This window comes from Pectinophora gossypiella, chromosome 19, assembly GCF_024362695.1.
Source record: "Pectinophora gossypiella chromosome 19, ilPecGoss1.1, whole genome shotgun sequence".
Classification (NCBI taxonomy): domain Eukaryota; kingdom Metazoa; phylum Arthropoda; class Insecta; order Lepidoptera; family Gelechiidae; genus Pectinophora; species Pectinophora gossypiella.
The window spans coordinates 10,558,040-10,583,102 of NC_065422.1; the positions used below are offsets into that span (position 1 = coordinate 10,558,040).

At 37.1% G+C, this 25,063-nt stretch overlaps 1 protein-coding gene across 1 annotated transcript in view; it reads right to left on the reverse strand.

The window, feature by feature from the left end:
* Positions 1-25,063, reverse strand: part of LOC126375636 (AF4/FMR2 family member 1-like) — a 263,770-nt gene that overhangs the window by 182,315 nt on the left and 56,392 nt on the right. Inside the window, exon 2 of the mRNA XM_050022662.1 lies at positions 969-998. Within this exon, the coding sequence (XP_049878619.1) occupies positions 969-998 (30 nt within the window). The remainder of the gene's footprint in view (positions 1-968; positions 999-25,063) is intronic.

Below are 25,063 nucleotides of genomic sequence, written 5' to 3' on the forward strand. Positions count from 1 at the left end.
GCGATAGGCGGGATACGGTTAGAATGAGATTTTTGTATGGAATGTACGGTGTATGCCTGAGTCGATCTTATAATGTGCTAATTTTCATCTGAATTGGTTTAGTGCCAGCGGTAGTATGGCGGAGCGTGGTGGACTATGCTCCATACCCCGTCCGGTTGACTGAAGGAGAGCTTGTGCCCAGCAGTGGGACGTATAAAAGCAGTTTGTTTATGCTACATAGACAGATCGAAACCCAGAGACGGACACAGGAAACTACCTAAGGACAGACTAAGGATTTGCGGGTAACAACAGCTAGTTTTATAACAGATGTTTCGTTAGCAACAGCAAATCTCGTATTTCGGATAAAACGACAAACAACACGAAAGGGATTAGGAACGTAATCAGTCGCCTATGTGGATCAATATTACACTTTCGACTCTTTCCTAATGACCTCGTAGGTAACTTGAGGGTTTGTACGATTTTCCTGTCGACGAGTCTAGAATAGCCTAGAATGACTGATCAGTTGTTTGTGAAAATTCTTTTGAGGATAAATCCAGGGGATTCACAAGACGAAGGTCGTATCACGTCAAAGCAAATATAATATTTTTTAATTTTAAAAATAAAACGCTGCAGCGTAGTGGAGTATGCTCCATACATCCCTGCCATTGATTGAGGGAACGCCTGTGCCCAGTAGTGGGACGTATATAGGCTATTCATTTGTTTATGTATTCAGAACAAGAGACTGCTATATGAGAATGAAAATCTAAAGAATTTATTATTTTTATTTATATGCACTAATATCCAATTGCAATATTGCTTGTTAGACTAATTGCTTCAATGTGGCTTTTTAGACCCCCAGAACAGACGTAACAAGGTGAAAAAGTGTTTACTTGAGGTGTTTACGCAGACCTTACGTAGACGTTGTGTCATTTCCAATGTTGTCATATGGTAAACAGTATTTAATATTTCAAGGACGAAGAATGACTTACCGGCTTGACTCCAGCATCATTTTGTGCGGCCTGAAACAAACAAACAGTGTTAAACGTTGCGCATAAAATTATCATAACCTGGCTTAATCACTGCCATAAAATAAGCCTCACCGCAGAATTCTATTAGCCAAGTGAAGGTTACAAAAATACGGAGACAGGATGGTGCTAAAATACCAACCTTATTTTCCTACCAAGTTATTGCTTATTTTCCCTACAACTTATTATTATTGTCTTCAAAGTTGTTAGTCTCCGTGGTCTAGCGGTTAGAACGGCTCGCCTAGAGGTCCTGAGTTCGAAAATAAATAATCACGGTTTAACAATCACCTTATGAGACTGTCCTAAATTGGTTAGGGTGCAGGCTGAAACATCTAATGAATGAAAAAGAGAGCAAAACGGACGGAATATTATGAAAAATCATAGCTAGTTAGCAGGAAAAAAGTTAGACAATGGTAGATATTATCAAGTTAATGGACTTGAAAAGGCAGATAATACAAAATTAATGGAAAGAAAAAAGAATTGCTCCTAAATTAACAACTATATGCACTCATTGTTTATACATTGTTAACGTATTTTAAATGCTGCAGTTTCACACCAACATGAGGTACTCTTAGATGGGCGTTGCACTATTGAGTAACAGATAGAATCAAAAATGGCTGCATAACAACTAATAAGTGATATAATAGCCTACCATGACTTCCAGTACCTACGTGTTTTCTATATTATATATATGTCACCGTAAAATTGTAAATAACGTTAGATTATAATCTATCTCGCGAGATTGTGAAACGTAATATACTGCTTACAATTTAACGTATTATTATTCGTCAGATTATAATCTATCGAAGTAAAACTGTTAAATCACAATCTTACAATTGTCAAATTGTCAACTGTCCGACGGCTGTCCCTGATTGGTCGGCCTTACAGTAGACCGTTCTGTGTCCATAGAGTTAGGAATAAAACACAGGTGTCAGTCAAATAAAATAAATGCTCTTCAAGATTCAAGACAAGATCTATTTTCTCGCTCTAGAAACGGACAAAAGACATATAAAAGAGATACTAATATTCATACTGATCGCTGGATGTTCACACTGCCGGCGAGAACTCTCTTCGCTAATTTGTCGCAGCGACAAAGATAAAACTCGCTCAGTGATGCTCGTTTGGCGCTCAAAATTCACGACCAACCAGTGGTCATTTTATAACTCAAAGCAGAATCCTCCGCCTGAGCGAGTGGTGCGAGTAATAGCCTAGCGACAAAACCATCACAACTACACACTCGAATCTTGCTGCTAGCTAACTCGTATCTACGTATGGGATGTTTAGAAATTAGTCTCAAATCAAGGTTACAGTTTGCATTTTACGAAAGGTACGTTTTGCGCAGACATAGGGCAGCAGTAACTGTCAGCACTATTTAAAGGCGGAGGACAAGAGTCCTAGTAGTACGGCTTTGAAATAGACTACGAATATGGCGCCCACGCCATCCCACTCGCGTCAGACAGAGTACTGCGGGGCGGAAGGCAAGAGGGAAACCACTGCCCTATTTTTCCTAAAAAGTAGCATGGAGAATGCTACACCGACAAGAGCGTGGCTCTTAAATTAGTGATGATGAATACATATTGATGTATTTTAAATACGAATAAGACGGAGTTTTATTTGCGTTGAATACTCTTGAAGAATATGTACATATAAAAGGAAAACACATATTTTTTTCACGTACAGAGAGTGTTGAAAACATGAGAATGTTAGACCTTCGCATAATAAGTATTACGCGACACCTGACATGACTTCAAGTCTGTGTCTCAGTGTAACGACCGGGTACATCGAAATCCAAGGATAAACCTGAAAAGGTTGTAGACGTTCAAATCACGTTAAGAGTAGGTACTTTATAGGCATAAAACGTTGAAATTTTCTTATGCTTTCCAATTTATAAAGCCTTCAGAGGATTTTGTTTGAAACCCTTTCAGACTTATTGTATTAGTCACATTAATATTAGGTACCTATAAACTAAGGGATTGTGTCCTCTCCAACATGATGGAATAGAGATGGATGGGTTGATCACCTGTGTCCGTGCGATACATCATATCTTTGGACTTCTTATTAAAAGTCGGTGCAAGTTGTCTTCTGAAAACTTGTAGGCCAGAGAAGTACTCTATGACAAATTTAGAGTATCTATTTGCCAATTTAATCCAAATTGGACCAGTGGTTTATGCGTTAAAATTTAAATATTAAGTGAAATAATATTCTCTTGAAAGATATATGTACATACATACATAAAATCACGCCTATTTCCCACCGGGGTAAACAGAGACTATGGAATTCCAATTTGCTTCGATCCCGACATACTTCTCTTGCTTCCCCCACATTCAACAATCGTTTCATACACGCACTTTGATACAATGTGTCTCATTGATGACATAAGTTTAAGTATTTAACGCCTGAAATATAATTAACAGCTACAATATCCAATACTATTGGAATCATTTTTCATTTGGTTTCATTTATCATTCAGTAGCTGTCAACGAATATTTACATATTTCAATTTACATTCGTAACCAAATGAAAAACGGTTGAATTATTTTAAGAGTAATAATTGAAACTATCCCTTCGCTTTTACTTTATTTATTTTTCCTAGAGTGTGTAACTGTTTAGTAGAGAATGGTAACTCTCCGCCCCCCACCAATTCGTATCGGACGCCGCCGACCTCACCCCCTCTGGGTCTTCCTTTAGTCTTAAATGGGGGGATACCGCGGACTGTCTGTTCAGTTCGCACTATTAGACGACGGGCTGATCGCCTGTCACTATTTGATTTGTCATGACTTTTTATCAGGAGGGGTGCGAGTTGCCTTATAATATTTTACTATGAGGGTGATTCCGTGCTTCGGAAGGCACGTTAAGCCGTTGGTCCCGGTTACTTTTATATTTGCTTTTATATTTTAAATATTTTATTCAATATTTACTTCTATATTTTAAATTTGTCAGAGAATAAATTTAAAGCTCACGTGAAGCTTGCTTTATGTAAAAAAGCTTATTATAAGATTAATGATTACCTAAATGATAAAAATGTCTGATATTGAATGTGTTCCTCTAGTTATTAAATAACTTGTACCCTCATTGATTTAAAAGATGTGTTGCTGTTGCAGTTTCTTGTCATTTCTTCTACTCAGCCATAACACCTTGCGAAATGACGTAAATTCAAAAATGTTACATTGACCTTCAACAAGTTTATCCATGATAATTACGTTGAATAAATGATTCTGATTCTGATACTACTTACTGATGTAAGTATGTAGTCGTTACATGAGTCATGTCAGGGGCCTTTGGCGGCTCAATAATAACCCTGACACCAGGTTTGATGAGGCTGGTATTCCACTACATAATCCACACGATAAGAAGAAGGTGAGGGTGATTATTATTTTTAAAAGAAGTAAATGATTGTTGCCAACATTTATTTTGTAGTTTCACTTTTTTAATACTTTTCTGCTTATTCTGTTCTCTAGATTTCGCCAGTTTCGCCGTCACCCTACAGACCTACGTTGCTGCTATCGACTTTAATATATTATCGTACATACGTGTCTAAATTGTAATTTATATCATTTGTGTACTTCGTATGACGGATAGCAGTGAAGTATGACTAATGAATATATTAACAAAAACCCGAGTAGTTCTTTGATAAATTGGCTTGAACACTGAATATCTATTTAAACTATTTGTTCGCGATAAATTATGTTAAATATGCCCTATATATCCGGGGTGTTTGCTGTGAATAACGTGGTTTAAAAGTCCTCAGACAAAAATAAATAACATAATATAGCATCACGTCGTCAGAGGTGTATAATACATCCACTCCTCGCCAGCTATGTTTAAGTCCCATGTAATAGGTATTGCCATGAACCGGGCACAGATCCTGGAAACCACGCGATATCAATTATCTATGATCCAAACATGAATTCAAACTTACAAAGTGGAATTCTGTGGTTTAGAACACGAGCCGGAATTCGAACCCTGACACTACACACTAGGATGTAAATCGCTCTCTCAACGGGTTATTACGGATTAACACAAATATACACACCTGAGGTGATAAATTATACTATATATAACTAGACATATCACTAGGAGCTAGGAGATATATAACTAGGAGCTCCGTGGCGCAGCGGTAAACGCGCTCGGTCTGCGATTGTTGAAGTTAAGCAACTTCCGCAAAGGCCGGTCGTAGGATGGGTGACCACAAAAAAAGTTTTCATCTCGAGCTCCTCCGTGCTTCGAAAGGCACGTTAAGCCGTTGGTCCCGGCTGCATTAGCAGTCGTTAATAACTATCAACCCGCACTGGGCCCGCGTGATGGGTTAAGGCCCGATCTCCCTATCCATCCGTAGGGAAGGCCCGTACCCCAGCAGTAGGGACGTTAATGGGCTGATGATAATGATAATAATAACTAGACAGAGAGAGGACTGATACGACACGATTCATTTATAACAAACATCATAGAAGGAAAAATTTAAGGGAAGAGCGGAAGGGGCAGACCTAGGAGAACATTTATGAAATAAGTAAAAGGTGCAGGTCGTGTCGTATCAGGAGGTGAAAGATTTGGCGGGAAGAACAGAGGAATGGCGATTACTCCACCGACAAGAGCGCAGCTCTTAAATAAAGAGAGAGACAACTAGGCTACGCATCACAGGGAAAAGCCCGGCCAATCAGTGCAATGCCGACCAGGGCAAATCCAAAAGTACTATTTATTATAAATGCGAAAGTAACTGTATGTTACCATGGAGAAACACGATATCTTTGATCCCAAAAATCATCCTTAAAAAGAAAGAAAGGGGGTAGAAAAAAGACGTAACCGAAGTGTTCGCTAAAGGATTCGCGGGAAGAAAGCTAGTCTACTACAAGTCACGACAAAAAAAAAAGAAAGATGACAAATATAATGTTTACACACACACAAATTTAGAAACTAGATCATACTAGTTTTAGGCGGAGGAGGCGTTCGTCAAAAAATTTATTCATGTAAATATTGACCATTCAAAGTGTAACTATGTTACCTATTTTTCAGTTTGAGTATGAGGCGAATGACCTAATCATCCCGGAATTAATAACAATACAATTACTCAATTACAATTTGTCTTATTGTTTACTGTCTTATTTATTTGTACTCTCTTGTGTAAGTTGTTTTTATTAAGTGTTTTGATTGTAAGTAATGAGTTATTCCGTTTTTGGTATCATATTTGTTACTGTGGTGTTCCTATATGTATAATAACGTTTTTTTTTCTTTCTTTCTTAATTAGAGGAATTACACACCACTACACTAAAAGGTTGAGAAAAAGTTTGATTCCTGACAATATCGAGGCAATAGTATCCTGAGAAGCAGGTTTCTCCGATATCTCTCGCCACATCCCGTCAGCTTTGCGGTCGAAGCTATCCTTTGAAAAACTAACTTTCTAAAAATATCAGTTGCTTTGCTATCTATCTCTCTATATTAATACCGGAAATTATAAACTTAATATTTATCGGAAGTTTCATGTATATATATACATACATAAACTCGCGTCTATTTCCCACCGGGGTGAGCAGAGAATATGGAATTTAATTTGCTTCGATCCTGACATACTTCTCTTGCTTCCGCCACATTCATCAATCGTTTTATACACGCACGCCGCTTCAGAGTAGATCGTACAATATGGTCAATCGGAAGTTTCATCGTTATTATTAATAATAATAAATTTGTGTGCAATAACAAATTTACAAGACATTTACAGGAGATACTTATTCTAAGACGGGCAAAGGCGCCATTATCGCTAAGAGCGATCTCTTCTAGACAACCATCGGAAGAGTATATAGTAACAACTACAGTGCGCAAGAAAAAGGAAAATAAAATTAAAAAAAACAATATAGTATTGTTGTAGCTAAAGTCCTAAAATCTACAGAGGATTTGTTTCCAACAAACGATGTTGACCTCATATCTTTTATTCTTAATTTCCAGCCGATTAATTTCCATGAAAAATAAAGGACTTGCTCAGTGACAAAATAATTAGTAACAATCCAACCGTTGTACGTTTACCTAACAAAATACACTTTTTAATAATAATATCAGCCCCATCCACGTCTTCCGAATAATAATAAATAATAAAATAATATAATATTAAAATTAATAATAACTAATAATAAAAAAATACTAAATAAATAAAATAACTTAATAATAATTAATTTATAATGTTAATAATATTAAATCATTTATTCGCAGAAAAACAACCAAACCTTTAATATTCAAATTTTCTTGCAATCTTTTATTCTGGTAGTGGAAATTGCATTTGTAGAAACCATAAACAAGAAAATTAGATCCAAACGTATATATTTTATATGATTTCAATGGGATATCGTTCCTCAGCTAAGAATAACCAAGCATAGGTAGAACATAATAAAATATAGCAATAACCGACGGCTGGGCATGTTTGCGCACTATCGCTGTCACTTCATCAGTAAGATAAGATAAAGCTTGTCCGTTTTATTGCTGGAGCGAAACAAACAATAAATCACTTAAATATAACAAGAACACACAACATGAGAAACAAATGCCGACCATTTGGCGAGCAGGTAGCGAACGGCTTTTACTAAAGGAACAATCTTTCAGAAAAAAAAGCGAAACGATTCAAACATTAAATTGCTAGTCAATGGAGACCCGTAACGTCTACCTGCCGCCAAATATGGCTTTTATAAAGCGTAACGTAATGTCGAAATTTAAAAATTGTTACTTGAAGAGGAAGATGTCTGCGGTGCTTAAAAGGAAATATGTAAGTAAAATTGGAGAAATTAAAAAAAATGTCACAATTCAATTACAATGAAAGCGTCGGCTTTTAAGGTTTTAAGAATCGTGTTTACAACAAAACAATAGCTCTTACAAAAAAAAGTGTACAATATTTTATTATCCATGTGTGTTTTCGATGAACAGAAAAAGTAAGTAAATAGTGGAGGTTGTTATTTATGTTTGAAAACTTTTCTCAGTTAATGGTGCATGCTAAACACAATTTAACCGACCACTGACGAGTCTGAGTCATAGTGAGTTAGAATTGCAAATGAGCCATTAAAACCGCAACAACGCATCGTAATTGTGGTAGAATAGATAATAATATAGAAATTGGTCAAATATAATAATAAAAAGTCGAAGTATTACACGCTAAATACACTTATCATCAGAAAAAAGTAGCGATTATGTTTCATAAGGATTATCACAAATATTAAATTAAGAATAAAAAGTAAATGTCATTCTTAATATTAATGTTCCAAATTCAAATTACCTCGTGTTTTGTTGAAACAAAATTTGGAAGTGTTTCGATTGTTTTGATGAGAAGTATATTTCAAAATCAGAACCAACCACCATGGAAATATTGAAATTGAAACTACATTACATCCGACCAACGGGTTTCTTAATGTGGGACAGTAGGTACAAAACATGGCTAAGCCTGGCTTGCGACAGACAGACAACAATGAAAATGATCGCTTGCTATTTTGGACAGATTGTGAGCGACCAAGGTCCGGCCGTTTCATATGGGAATATTGTAACTCTCCGATCTCCAATCTCTTATTCCAGTTCACATCACAAATCGGCGCAAGAACCTGTAATTTGGTTATGATGAATTAGCCAAATGGATACGGTAATAATCCGGGCCGACCCCTTAAGCGTTACAATTTATAGCGGATGTATCGGAAACTTTTTACAAATAAAAACACGGTTTTTCGGAAAGACGAGTTCAGCGTTCGACTAATCGATTTTCTAACCTTCAGTCTAACCTTTATTCAGTTTCCAACAAGTCTGTACGTACATATTTACATTTGTCCGCTAAAGTGTAGGTGTAGTATAAAAGTTCATGTACTTAAAACGTTCGAGGAAAAAATCGAGGTGGAAATGAAACTAGTAGAGAAAGGTAATAGAAAGAATATGTCTGGGGGCTCATTAGCAAAGCGAGCGGAGCGTGCTACCTCAGTCGGGGGCTCGAGTGCACCGGATAGGTCTCAATGCTCATTACATATTACAGAGGTACATTTTTTAACATTTTATCTACAGGCTCTCGTTTTATTTTTTAGTCAATGCTGTCTGTTATCCAAATGAAGATGTAGCGTCGCTTGGAGGCCTGCCAAACCACATCTAATTGTAATTAGCTCGTGTAAATAAAGTTTGTTTCTTTCTCTTTGGGGCTCATTGTGATCATTGACACGACGATTCTGGAAAAACTTGATTCTTGAGAACTTCGTTGATAGTCTGGCTTTGTAGACTAAACAAACGCCAGACGAATTTCTCGGGTTTCGTGTCCAGTCCTGAACGAATTGCAACGTGTCCAGCCGAGTGGAGTAATGCTCCCACGCTCGTTGGACTATTGGTGCTCCTTACCACACGACAATTGTATCATGAATCTTGACATTATTCATCTACTTCCTGTGTTTCCTGTTGCTATATAATGTCAAGGGTCAAATTGTATTTGCCGAGACCTTGCCTCGCATGTTATGACGAACTTGGCTAATTTCATATCCGGCAGAGGATAATTGCTAATTACCTCGTTGTGACTAGTCGAACAAAAGTTGTCAAATCAAAACGCAATTGTAATTTAATGTTGCGTTTATTTACTTTTTATTCAGATATTCAGATAAAATATCTTTATTTTGTTAACTTTACCACGCTTCCTAGAAACGATTAAATTCATAGTTTACACATCCGTGCTCTTTTTTATATTAAACGCATTTAATAATTCTAAATTATTTACAATGATTACAAATTATTAACATATTATTCATAAGAACATGATTAAGTATAATTATCCAATCAATCAGTTGCATTCGGATGAGAACAAGTCTGTCCGTGTGGGCACGTGAGCATTGCTGGAACTGGTAACATGGACCGCCCCGACTGGTTGCCGTGGCGTCGGCGACCTTGGCGCGGCTTTCGATTCCGCACACTATCAACTAACCACCTCTTTAATGCCCATTTTGCTACCATTCCACTTTTACGAGGCGCGTTATAAGTCTAAATGAAAACTTTCGCTAGACTACAGTAGCGGGTGTAAATAAATCACGACTTGGATGGTATTGTAGTTTCGAACTTCTCAGGGAGCTGTGTTTGAGCCTTTGTTTTATTTAACAGTCAGTGTTGCGAGAAAATTAAATCTAAACTCGTAAATAAAATTTATTCTTAATTCATGTAACGTATCCACAATCTTACACAAATAAATGTGTATTGAAAAGATTTATAGATACTTATGTATCAAGCAAACACTTCATAACCTTATTTTCCTCGAACCTCTTTACCACAAACGAAATACGTGATATCACTCATCTTGGTCTTGACCTAAAAGCGTTGAAGCACATTGAACAAGATAAATTATTTATAGTAATTAATCATAATAAATTAAAAAGGCCTTCCATGACTTCATTCATTCTTTAGATTCAGAATTGTGCAAGTGCAAGGCATCGCTATCTCATTATCATTTCCCTTAGCGACTAGACTACACTTTCCCGACGAATACAATCGTGAAATAGACTAGGAGAATTTCCAATCAAAATGTAAATTTCAATGCAACTATTTAACATTATTCATTTATTTGTCACTTAAAATTGATTGTGGGGTGAAATACCGTTTGTCGTTCGTTTAATTTTACTGTTTTAATCGAAACTCGAAATGGTCAACCGCAATTGGGAGCCAAAGATAAATCCAGTAGGTACAATCATTACAGGTTTTCAATTAAGAAAATGTAAAACTATACAGTGTTTTTCATCAGTTATGTATTATTTAGAATTCTACATTCGTCGTCGAGCATCTGCACGCAGAACATTCGAGACATTAGTAGTGTAAATATAAATTCATATAAAATTCCAGAGCTAGAATACACAGAGTAGAACGAGCTGTTAACTTTGACAGACGTTGTCAGAGCGTAAATCTGTCTCGATGGTGGCATTTATTTGTCGGCGGCGCAGACGGCGACGGCGCAGACATACCTAACTACTCCTTCCTTCATTACCATAACTATCCGTGCCAATGCGAATACTCCAGCTCCAATATCACCGTCTCACTCACAACCACCGAGAGAGAAAGTGACGCCAGATTACATCTCGATCGCACTCGATTAAATGAATGAATGCAAATCTAGCTCAACAAGTCGTATTATGGTAAATTATGCTTATGCAGTAGCTTCACGGGATTAAATCGACAATATTTCAGCGGACAGTGTCGCTAAGGGGATTATCAGACACTTCAACAAAAGATTTGTGTTCAAATACATAAAACGGGTTGGCAGATAGTTGATTCATTGAGCATTCACACGTATTAACTCAAGTTATTTATTCTTTAACAATTAAGTACCTACATGTTCAGAACAACATCGGAAATATTGAAACCACATTGACTTAAGAACGCACGTTCCTACCTAATGTTTTAATTGAGTTAATTGTTGACAAGCCATCGCGGAGTACAATGAATTTAGCAATTATCTAGAGGGAACATATGGCTACAGCGACGGCCGTGGTTATAGGTTTATTAACGAATTAGCAACGCTTTCGGATTTCGTATCGCTTATGGCCGCTAGCCGCGTTTGGAAGCTCGCCAGTCGCTGCAACTACTTGAATGTTTAATGGACATTACTCTATTTTATTGCCAGACTAAACAGCTATGTGCCTTGCTCGCTCCTTAATTCCCAATTCCAATCATGAGCAATATCCGCTAACAAACACATGTACAATGACATACAATTGTAATTAGGTAGTGTTTACCTTTGCCTATTGGATAAAATTCCGCAGTGTTTGATAAATAAACTGTTTGAGTCATGTATTGTATGTACATTTCCAGTTACGAGTGCGCTTTTATGACGGTCGGATGTGATACTGATGTCATCGTTGATACCTGAGTCAAGCGTGCACTATAAAACCTATATAAAACACATTAGTTTTAAACTAGTGTCCACATTTAGAATATAAAGATCACCTACTGACGACTTGGCCTAGCTTTTTATCAAGGTGAACTCGATGCACATCCGCAATAACACTCACAAACTCACATCGCTCAAATGTTGCGTGTTCAAAAATATTACTTTCTGTTTACTGTTTAGGAGAGCTAATCATAGTTTATAGTTGAAATGCATTTGTCAATAAACGTTTCTTCGTGGCAGCCTCGTTCCTCAAATGACGATTAAATAAAATTAATGGCCGTGAGCCTTAATTTTCCACGGCGGCGATTCGGTCGCGATTCGTGCTGTCAGCGGCGATATTTCAAGATAAGCTACCTCGAGCGCCGCCGCGCTCCGCCCGCGTGCGCCCCGTTCCCACGCGGCCACGCAACAAACAACCACACACACTGTTATCGGAACCATTCGCTGTAATGAACCTCTTCATTTAAAATTTCACCGGTTCAATTTGAAGTATTGAGCCCTCGTTTTATTAAAGCTTGCAGAGCGCACGGGTTATTCAACCCGCGAATCTCCGTGTTTGTAAGGTAGAAAATGGCGTTTTTGTAACAAAAGCAGCGGCGAATACTAGGGTTATATGGGCCGGGAGCAGTAACGGGACCTACCTCAAGCGCGACGGACTGCGCTCGGTCCTCGACCCGCGCGGCGACTCGAACCGCCTTGACCTGCGAACTTCAGTCCACCTCCTGTGGCCCGATGCATGCCTGGTACCAAGCACCGACCGTTCCCGAACCGAATCCGAACGACGCACATATTTTCCCATCACTTATGTTTATGACAATTTCTGAAAGACTGTTGTTCATACTGAATGAAGTATGATTACTAACCGTATAAATGTAATAACACATGCATCATCAATAACGTTTTGTGGACGTAGCCATCTCATATTCCCTAGCGTTACATTTAGTAGGTTTCACGCTTCGTGTAACAAGCTTGTACCTACCTACTAAATTAAATGAGCTGATTGATCACTAAGGTACTATATACATGATTAGACACGGACTTGGCCTGTGAAACAATGCTTATGTTTACTACTTATGGGTTCGGGTTTCGTTGGATGATAAACAATGTCGAAATGCATTGTGGATTCCACGATACTGACTGAGGCGGCTGCGTAATTCATTACTAGGTAAAGTTTTTATTTCATTTAAATAAGCGTTAAGCGATTGGGATCACGTTTTGACTAGTGATATTTATTTTTAATATTTCTTTTCGGCGAATACGAGTAATAAAGTGTTGTTTCCAGTATGTGTACTGTCTAATTTTGTTTTAAGTTATACCTGTAATTTTTTTTATCCACCGAGAAGGAAATGGACGAGCAATCGACAGGCATAAAATTTATGGAACACACGTAAATTTTAGGCAGAATTTTGAATAACCCTCTTAAAATTTTAAATCAGCCACATTACTCCAGAGAATTAAGTTGACAGCAGTCAAACAGGTTGCGTATCAATTAGACGCCCATTTGATTAGCCCGGATTATTCATTCATTTTAAAATTAACAACTAACGATCGTCCGTCCCTTTCTTTTTTGCCAGATAGAAAATGTCAAGTTCCTATAACTTAAAATAAAATTAGGAAGTGTTTGCTGCAAACAACACCATTATACATATTCAACTATAAACTAAGCTTTAAATATTATTTCTTATAACCAGTCATCAGAGATTGTCTTACAAAGTATTTGACATTTGTAAAGGTTACACAATCAATCACTGAGAGGGAATTCTTTGTTTAGTATTTAAAATAGTACTTACCTACTCGAAATTTAAAAAAAAACATTTTTTTTACAATAGCTTCAATGCGCGGTACGAATAAGATCTAGCAAAGTAAAGAAGCCAGTGTTGTGACATGCATTAGGTAGTATAGAGATGTACGGTCACGAGCATTAATATGTATACACTTTGGTACCATGTCACATTAACTTTTTGACAAATTCAACTGTAAGTCTCACTAAATGTCAAATATGTTAGTGCGACAGTGTCCTAAAGTGGGTACATTATATTGCTCATGCCTGTATCAGTCGAGATCAGGCCGAGCGATTCTATTCTATCTAAAACTATATACATTGATATTTTTCTTTGTTTGTCTGTGCATAATCGGTGCGTATCAAACCGTAATTTGCGCGCGAGTCTAACAAAAGCGGGTAATGACCGGATCGTTGACACTTGTCGCCCAGATGACTAACTTGACACCAGCTTTAAGTATTACATCGGCCTAATTTTTTTTATTAACGTTCAGTCCCGCCTTTATAGGAAAGTTGTAGATGAGGTTAGCCCAGGATCGGAAAGGATGGCGCAAAGTGGAGCAGGCCTATACCCAGCAGTGGGAAGATGGGCCTGATCGATGACCAATTGTACATCACAATTAGACTTGTCTGTGAACTTTACTATAATCTTTTTTTTCGTCTCAGTGGCATACAATATTCTTTTGGTAAAAAGATCCCCCGATAGGCATGTGATGTTTTAGCACGTTACTTTTTTTGTTTGTATGTATGTATGTATGTGCTTCCGAAGGCACGTTCCGTTGATCCCGGTTACCATTTACTGATGTAAGTGAGTAATCGTTACATGAGCCATGTCAAGGGCCTTTGGCGGCTCAATCATAACCCTGAAACCAGGGCTGATGAGCTGGTATTCCACCTCACAACCCACACGATAAGAAGAAGTGTCCTAACATAAGTATACATCTGTACTATGGGGCGGTAAGGGCTTGCTTATGTTAGAGGACTGACTGTACCAACTAGCAAAGCCTACACCCCCCTCCCCCCGCCGCCGCCTGTGCCTACTAGCGATTCCAAGCTTCATTACATTGTCAAGAACACAAAAATCCGCAAAGCAATTTACCAAAATTGCAACAACACCTTAACATTATTAACTACATATTCTATGGAAGACTTTGAATAGTATCTCAACAATATCACAAGAGACTTGTCAGTGTTGCTTTACGGACGTAGTATGCGCGTACGCAGACAACGGATTTAGCGGATGTACGCTTCATCGCCCGCGTCTTGTGGTCAAACATCAATCATGTCGATGCCATCGCGTCTTGCCTTTTGTACGTCTTTAAATTGACTTTATCTAATTTAAATTCAAAACCTTTTTTGAGGTGTCGTAAGCACATTATTTCCTTTTTTTATTTCTTCTTTTTCCTCTGTACCAAAATGGTACATTAAAGACGGCGATACGGCTTACCATCTATCACGCTCGTCTATCAGAAAGCTCGGTGAGTCGTAGGCACTTAGTTCATCTTACGATGAATGTACCTCTGACTACCCCAATAGGGATATAGTCAAGAGCGTATGTTCAAATTGGTACTATCAATATCTCATTGAAGCTTATATATTTACTCCCGACTGAGATTTTAAGATCCCTTGTATGTTTGGGTGGTTTCCTAGGTCAAAGATAAATTATGAAGTTCAGATTCAGATTACTAAATAAAGACAGGTCTAAAGGTGACAAAAACGTTTTCCTTCTTTTCTATTCAACTTATTTATGAATTTTAATAAAGAAAAATATAATAATAAGTGCGACATTTTGTCACGTTTTTCTATGACGTCACAGATTGCTTTTTCATACAAATTCCATAGTAATTTCGTGTTGTGACCTTTAGTAAAAAATAACCGATTTGACTAGTTGGAAAATACCCTGAAATTTTGCCTGGATAAGAATTAGAAGGCGTAATTTGATGTTCTAATAATTACTTATAGTGACAAAAGAAATTAAAAATAAGAAGTCCATCGACAATCCGATATAAATGCGTGGGAGATATAGCAAATTCCTTTTTTTTAGTCTAAAGTCAAAAGTCATCACAAATGTTTATCTTTAGACGTACAGTTAATTTTGGTTCAAATTCCGATAATGAATAATCAAATTTAATATAACATAAGTTCACGGCTCAGAGATAAATTCATCGCAAGATGAACTAAGTACCCACACCTCACCGAGCTTCCTGTTACCTAGACCAACGTGACGGAGTGGTGAGGCATATCGCCGTCCATGGTCGAGCCAACTGTGTTGAAAACAGCATTCAGGATAAATTAATCAAATTATGGCAAATAAATAACATCTAATTAACAGCCTCCGTGGTCTAGTGGTTAAAGCGTTAGCCTGACGATCTGGAGGTCAGGGTTCGATTCCCGATGGGGACATTGTCGAAATCACTATGTGAGACTGTCCTATGTTTGGTCTTTTCAGGCTTGAATCACCTGATTGTCCGAAAAAGTAAGATGATTCCGTGCTTCGGAGGGCACGTTAAGCCGTTGGTCCCGGCTATTACACATACATACATACATAAACTTACGCCCATAATCTCTAATGGGGTGGGCAGAGCCACAAGTAAAGACAACTTGCAGCCACTGTTGATACGATGTCGTAAGCTGGATATGATAAACCTTATGGTCCCGGCTATTAGCCGTAAAAAACACCTCCACCAACCCGCATTGGAGCAGCGTGGTGGAGTATGCTCCATACTCCCTCCGGTTGATTGAGGGGAGGCCTGTGCCCAGCAGTGGGACGTATATAGGCTGTTTATGTTATGTGTATACACGCTTACTAACTTTGGCTCATATTGAGATGACTAACAGTACATCAGTGAGCGAATGATGGCAGATAATGTCAACCTACGCATCACTGCGATTGTGCAACCAGTACACACTATATTATTAATAATAATCAAAACGAGACGTATAGAATTGAATGATAAATTATATACTTCGTTCTATTAAAGGTTACACGAGGACAGTAATAAATAGCTACGTAAAGAAAAAATATGGCTAAAAGCGCAAGATATATATACACATTTATATATATTCAATATATTGTATGTATATTCATTTGTAATAGACTAGCGAGTCAAACCAGCTTTGGCTATGAAAAATATTCACCTTAATACTGTTCTTTGCTAAACACTTACACCCACGGGACTTAAAACATTGCTGGCGCGGAGTGGGTGTGTATATATATATATATGTATATAACAAAAAAAAAGAAAAGAAACATAACATATAGAAAAGTAACATAACATAGCATCTCGTCTGTATCCTGTGATATATATATATACTCTTTCTTGGGACCTTTCGCGGCTCATAAGGTAGTAACCCTGACACCAGGGTTGATGGGGTTGGTAATCCACCTCACAACCCACACGATAGAAGAAGAAAAATAAAAGCGTTTCTAATGTATAAAATACTTAACCGAAAACTGTCAAATAGCCAATAATAAAAAAAAATCTAGGAATTCTATAGTCTCTGCTTACCCCGGTGGGAAATAGGCGTGAGTTTATGTATATATGTATGTGTCAAGTAGCCAATTAAATACAATGGACGTACAGAGGCAGACTTTGTTTCCTTTACCATGTTATATTATGTATTGATTTGTTAAACAATGTATAACAATCTTAAAACATTAACTGTAAAGTGTTCCTAAAATAGCAAATTCGTTTATTTACTATTATATAAACTTCTATTTCTATTTATAGATAGTATTTCCACCATTAAAGGATAATTAATGAATGAACATTACTTATCGTCCATTTATTAAAATAACATGAAGGTTATATACAAAAGTCGTTAACCGTCGCAAAGATGTCTCAAGGCCGGATAAAATTTGAAATTACTTCATAATATATGTATACATTATATATTTGTTAAAAGTACTGTAAGTGTTTCGTGAATATTCCTGATTCAATTTCATGCCGTATTCAATTCCATTTCTGATCTTTTATTTGAGCAAATAGTATTTTTGTCGTCAGGTGATAAAAGGTTCAATTATGTGATATTGATTTATTCTTATTAACGAGTTATGTTTATGCGCGTAGATAAGTACGTAGCGGGTAAAGCGAAAGTTGATGGTAGGGCTGGCAGAGGAAGACCGAGAAGGACTTACATTAACCAAATTGGAGATGTCCTTAGAAAAGGTTTAATACGATCTAATCTGAACCGGCGTGCGTGTATGAAGCGATTGATGAAAGTGGAGGAAGCAAGACAAATGTGTCAGGGTCGAAACAAATGGAATTCTATAATCTCTGCTAACCCCGGTGGGAAATAGGCGTGAGTTTATGTATGTATGTATAAGTACAAAGCTGTTTAAAAAAAGTTTAGGTAGAAAACATAGTTATTGTATTAGTGAAAGCGAAACCTATAAATGTAACGGAAGAGGGATATTTTTTTTTCTACAGAAATAAAGAACAAAGACTTATATTACGACATGCTATTTTATAACGGTCTCTGTCGTCCAGTGGTTGAGCGTTGGGCTCACGATCCGGAGGCCGCAGGTTCGTATCCCGGTGGGGACAAATCACAAAAATCCTTTGTGATCCCAAGTTAGGACATTACAGGCTGATCACTTGATTATCCGAAAGTAAGATGATCCGTGCATCGGATGGCACGTTAAGCCGTTGGTCCCGGTTACTACTTACTGATATCAAGGGCCTTTAGCGGCTCAATAATAACCTTGACACCATGGTTGACGAGGTTGGTATTCCACCTCACAACCCACACGATAAGAAGAATTACAACTTCATACAGAAATGATCATTCTATCGAATGAATAATGCAATTAAATGCTTTTATCTAGTTTAAATCTACCATTATTATGTATATTGTAGAAGACAATAAAATCATGTAACCTAACGCCATCTACCGGTCGTCGGTGTAACCACCACAACATGATAGTGCCTACGAGTAAGCCACAAGCAAAATTTCGTACGAATGTTGCCAAGTGTATCGATTTTCGGGACATTTCGATTCTCAGGGGTAATAAATGTACCAAACATTGACGAATTGTTATTTACTATAAGAATACACCAATTATTTTAAATCTTTTAATTAACGACACGGACAGTCATGAGCAATAACATGTACCCACTTTAGAACCCTGTCGCACTATCATATTTGATATTTAATGAGCCTTACAGTTTAATTTGTCAAAAAAGTTAATGTGACACGGTATCAAAGTGTATACATATTGATACTCGTGACCGCACATCATTATTACACAATACAGAACCTACCAAGAGGAACTGCAACATTATTTGGATTTTTTTTTCAGGGTCGCGTGTGACAATCTAACCAGTTGATAAGAGGTCTATGATGGGTCACATTTACCCAGCCAAAATCTATTCATTCTAGTCTTGATAACTACAAGATTATAGTGGAAATGTGTGTAACTAGACTTAAGCAGGCCGACGGAATAAAAGATGAGAAATATACGTGCAACACATATATTTACTGAATTCAATTATTTAGTAAAAAAAAAGAAAAGCAAGAAAAATAAAACATGTAAAATAGGAGCGAAAATAAAAATAATATTTAGTAATATTTTTTATATTACAACGACCGATTCTACCGCGAAAAAAATTAGGATAACAAAAAACAAAAGACAATCAATTCCATAAAAGAAGAAAAGACTGTAATTCTTAAAACGAGATTGTATATCAGTCTGTAAAAAAGGAACCATATTTAATAAAACCTGTAATTAAATTTTCTATTAGCACCCCAATTTCTTCTTCTTTCATTTTTTTTTCTTTTTTGTTTTTCCCCGTCGTGGTGGAGTATGCTCCAAACCGCCTCCGGTTGATTGAAAGGAGGCCTGTGCCCAGCAGTGGGAAGTGTATTGTATACGCTGTTTATGATGATGATGATACCCCGACTTAAAAGCGCGTGTTATTTACCCCTCTGTTGCGCTGATTGACATATCCTGGCAACACAAGGCACAACCCACAATGAATGAACCGCCATTAGTCTCCGCTGATCAGACCGCTTTGCGGATTAGTTCAATCTTTATCAATTAATATAGATTTCACGACGCTAGGGACATCCAAATCTGTTAAGATACAACACGTGTGCCCTAAATATGTTATGTTTATTTGGGTCATTTCTTTTGTATAAGTAATACATTTTGTTACACGAGAGAGTTTAATGATGTGATAAATATTTACATAAACAACATGTGCACTCCCCTCCCCTCGATCAACCGGAATGTATTGAGAATACTCCATCACGTCGCACTGCTCCACTGCGAGTAAGTGGAGGTGTTAGCAGCCGAGACCAACGTCTTACCGTGCCTAAATATTTAGGAAAATAAAAAAAAAAACTAGAAAGGTAAAGACTAGTGTCTTTTAAAGTTCAAATCAATAATTAATATAGACATGTCACGTCGCGTTGAGACTACGTATGACAATTACGTTTCTATTTTGTTTTGTATTTTTGTATTTCCCGTGTGTACAATAAAGTATTTATGTTATGTTTTACCTGAGAGTTACTAAAATACACACTACAATTTAAAAAAAAAAAACAAAAAATAAAGAGTATGAATGCTTCAGCTATGTTGGTCACTCCTTTACAGCCACTTTTCACCAAGAGACATAATTTGTAGGACAATTGTAAGAAATATATACCTATTTAGTTATATATGTATATATAATGACCAACATAGCTTAGACATTCATACGCTATTCTTTTTCGTTTTTTAAATTGTTGTGTGTATTTTAGTAACTCCCAGGCGTGTATATATATGTGTATTAAATCGGTATGTGTAAATCTGAATGCATTCATGGCGACATTCCAGCAGTTGCTTAAAAATCTTATCGAACTTTTCACTCTAACTCCCGACGCGTACTAGATTCTGAGAAAATGTCGGGCTCTTCCTAACATCCTTCTTGGAATCGACACCACCGTAGCATGGTGCACATTCATAATTTATAGGTTTTCAATGACGACTGTAAAGTTTAATGGATAGTCTATCATTTTGAAGACATAATCAAAACTTCACTTAATTTTGTAATTTCTTTTTCGTGTCCTATATATTTTTTGTATTGTTAAGTCTTTTTTATTTTTTTATTTTTTACCTACCTAAGTTTTTTATTACTCGCCATGCAGCGTATTACGTAACCCTGCAATGCTGTATGACCCATGTGTCAACAAATAAATTATGACTTCTTAATCGACGTCTGTGACTTTCCCTTATTTTATAAGCAAACAAAATATCTAAGTCGTAATTACTTTTTACCACTTATGATCATATTGATCTTAACTACCCTACTAATTATCCTAGTTGTTAGTTAAACGGTTGACAATTACGTTTCTCTTTTGTTTTGTATTTTTGTGTTTCCCTTGTGTGCAAAAAAGTATTTTTATTACTTACGTTATGTTTATTGATGACGTCATCATTTTCTATTTTCATACAAAACAATATAGAAAATCTTCTTTTTGAAAACAAAAAAAAATTTTTTTGGCAGTACTCTAAACTGTCTTAGTAAGTGGGTTGTCATCTAGCCTATTCCTAAATGCCGACGCTCAGTAGTCTAGTCAGTGAACGCCCAGCTTTACGTGGAGTTAGTTTAGAACTTGTTTGGTGATACAATAGCGCGGATACCGCGACATATCTCCGGATCCCGAGTAAGCCTTTCCGAGAATCCCGCATTGTGGTTCTTCTGCTTATTAATCGTCGAATAACATACTTTATCCGCCACTGACTTTTGATCAGCGGAGTCTTTAACTGACCTGCAAGTATATACATGAACTCATATCTATTTTTATTTTATCTAACAAGTTCCTTTGTAGACAGCGATACGGCTCTATATCACGTTGGTCTAACAGAAAGCTCGGTGAAGCGTGGGTACTTTGTTCAACTTGTAATAGATGTACCTCTGACTAATCCAATTGGGAATATACGTTATGTTTTGGGCACTGCAAATCGAGCAGACACCATTTGCTTCCTGACATACCTACTTCTCTTACCTCCTCCAGATTCATCAATCGTTTCAATCTTATATCCCCATAGATGTAGGCAGAGGTGTATAGTGGTGCTAATTCCTGCAGACGCCATCTAATCTTATTTTAAGTTATACCTGTCATTTTCTTGTCCACCGAAAAGGAAAGGGACGGATGATTGACAGCTCTTAATTTTAAAAAGAATGAGTAAATAAATGGATAACCCGGGCGAATCAAAAAGGTATCTCGCTGGTATGCAAACCATTTTGACGTGTGCTGTCAACATAATTCTGTCGGGTTATTGGCCAGTGTAAATTTTTTAGACGGTTGTTTTAGATTTGTGGTTAAAATTGACGTGTGTTTCATAAATTTTTTCGGTGGATTCGAAAATGACAGATATAAGTTAAAATAAAATTAGATGGTGTTTACAGGAATTAGCACCAGTATATGTATACACCCACCACGCGCCAACTATTTCCCATATAATACGGGGCGAGCCTATGGCCATTACTCCACCAGTGATATCAATTATTTATTATCCCAACATGAATTCAAATTCAAAAGTAGAATTCAGTGTTTAAGACCATCAGTCGGAATTCAAGCCTGTGGTTATCGCGGATAATAAATTAAATATACTTCAGTAATATGACTATTTCCTCGGACGAAAGAATGTCCGACCGAATGTCCATCGCCTGAAAGGCGCCAAACGTTCGAGCAACAACGCCCGACTACATTTATCGGTCGAGTTCACTTACAAATTATGTGGACATTCTTTTATAATAAACAATTTTCTTTTTGGCACGACTGGCCAGTAGTCTTTATATTTAAAACTTGTTTTGTCAGTGGAATGCTTTTCTAATACTACAAGGTTATAATATAAGTAATATCATAATCTCAAGCCCATTATAACAAATGTTATGGGCGATAGGCTGATCCCTTATCACCTATTATATAAGGTTTATCATATCCAGCTTACGATATCGTATCAACAGTGGCTGCTAGTTGTCTTTGATTACTTATGGCTCTGCCCACCCCATTAGGAATTACAGGCGTGAGTTTATGTATGTATGTATGTCAAATCCATTATCGTCCCCTAATAGTAAAAACCATACAAACGTCTTGTTGAAAAATCACTATTTAATGTGATTTTCTTCAACAAAACCTCGATTTCCTTCAATTATTTGTCTAATTTAATTCCCGACAATTTTAATCCTGGATTGAAACTAGCACGTCTATTGGAAGGTTACACACACAATCGCGATTCTTATACACATACTTATTTTTTATTTATTTTTTTGAGATGCGTGTCACAGAGACTGTAACCTGGAACCTGACAGAGGGCAGCACTATCTGTCAGTACTATTCAGAGGCGGAGGACAGGAGTCCTAGTACGGCTTTGAAATAGACTACTCTTTCACCATCCCAGTCGCGTCAGACAGAGTACTGCGGGGCGGAAGGCAAGAGCGAAACCGCTGCCCTATTTTTCCCTATAAAGTAGCATGGAGAATGCTACACCGACAAGAACGTGGCTCTTAAATTAGTGATGATGACATATTTTTCAAACAAATATTCTTAACCGATTTACAAAATGAACATGCTTCCAATTAATTACCAATCAACAAATACCTAGAGCAATATGAATCTCAATGGACATGCTTAAAAGCCAATGACTACTTACAATTACAAGTACCCGAATAATTTATTGAACATGACAGGCTGACTTACCAACAGCTCAAAATATCTAGAAAATAATGTGATCTAGAACATTACTCCAGCACATTGGCCTCACAACTTTCGCGACATCCACTTAATTCTCTCAAGCATGTTCGCCGAAGACCATCCTATTTATGAAACTTTGTAACCCCAGACGTGACCTTCGAAAATCTCAATTAAATTTTGTTTAATAAAATAAAAACGCTTGATAAGCTATAAGGTCAAAGTATGTTTTTTATAACAGTTTTTGACAATGTCCCTGTCGGGAATCGAATTTAGGAACACTCTGATCACGAAGAAGTGTTTTTTTATTATATTTTTGTTGTAAGGTGTCGAAGGACGTAATATACGATCCCGACGACCCGATTACTCTAGCCATAGAGGCAGCCAATCAGCTCGCGACACCTAACACTTCAGGACCCCGATACCGACCCCGCCGGCGTGGTCGACGATTTCCCTCAATCAGCGCTTATCGCTATCGACCCCCTAGGGTCGATTAATTCTTTCAAATATTTTTCCTCTCAGACGACGCCCTGAGCCGAGGTTCGCGCCCAGCTGGGCACCCTCAGGCCTGTTGTCTCGTCATCATCACTGGTGATGATGATGATGACTTTCCAGCGGAGCACGAATGAGCTCATACAACAACCTCGCTATAAGTTGTTTAATTTAGTATGAAATCGTTAGTGAGCAAGCGATGAGCTTTCATAAATACCCATACATAAATAAACTCACGCCCAAGCTACCTAAAGAGGTTGACAGAGCAACCGGAAGAAAACTTGCAGCCACTTTTGATAATTTTGGTCCTAATGTGGCATGGTGAACTGGGTGGTTAAAAAACCATACCGAAGCGATTTATCTAAAAAGCAATATTGCTATTTGACATATGCGCATATAAAAATAAGTGCGCAATGTCAACAAATGTCAAATAGCAATATTGCTTTTTAGACTAATTGCTTTAATGTGGCCTTTTTAGTAAAATATGACAAGGGAACAACACAACACACGGTACAATAACCTAAACGACAATTAAAAGCTGCACTACTGTAATGTTTACCTAAACTATCAGACTACGCGTTGCCATGCAACCGACTACGCGTGTAATGCTCCTTGGCTCGCCCACTATCCACTACACAATTACTAAATATACCAATAAAATCTACATAATCTTTACTTTCACGTGTATGACAAGAAAAAATAATACATCAAAGAATTAATGTTATAAGGGTCCGTCTCAGAGATTATTACGTAGTCAAATAATAAGGACCTAGAAAAAATAATCTCCCATGCTAAATCTTGTTTATCTAAGCTTTAATAAGAAGTTGCTTTTTCTAACCTAGCCCTCATTATTACAAACAACAAATCTAGTATTGTTCGGGTATTAAAATAAATCTACTATTTCAGTTTATCTGCAAGTAAACCGCAATATTTACTTAATTATAAAGAAATAAAAGGGTTGCGGCCAGGAAGCATCCAATTGTAAATAATCGGGTTACAAAAAAAGGTAAAATGGAAAACAAAAATTCAAATGTGTGAATGTAGATTTTATTGATGTAATTAGAAATTGTGTATTAAATTGTGGTTCAGCCAGAGTACATTACACGACTATGTTGTATACTTGCATGTGTATGCAACTATGCAGCAGAATGCAACGTCGCTGCGAGACATATTAAACGCGGCGCTAGTCGCTACACCGCCTTATAGCAAGGCGAGAGCGATAGCGGATGCATATTTTTTTTA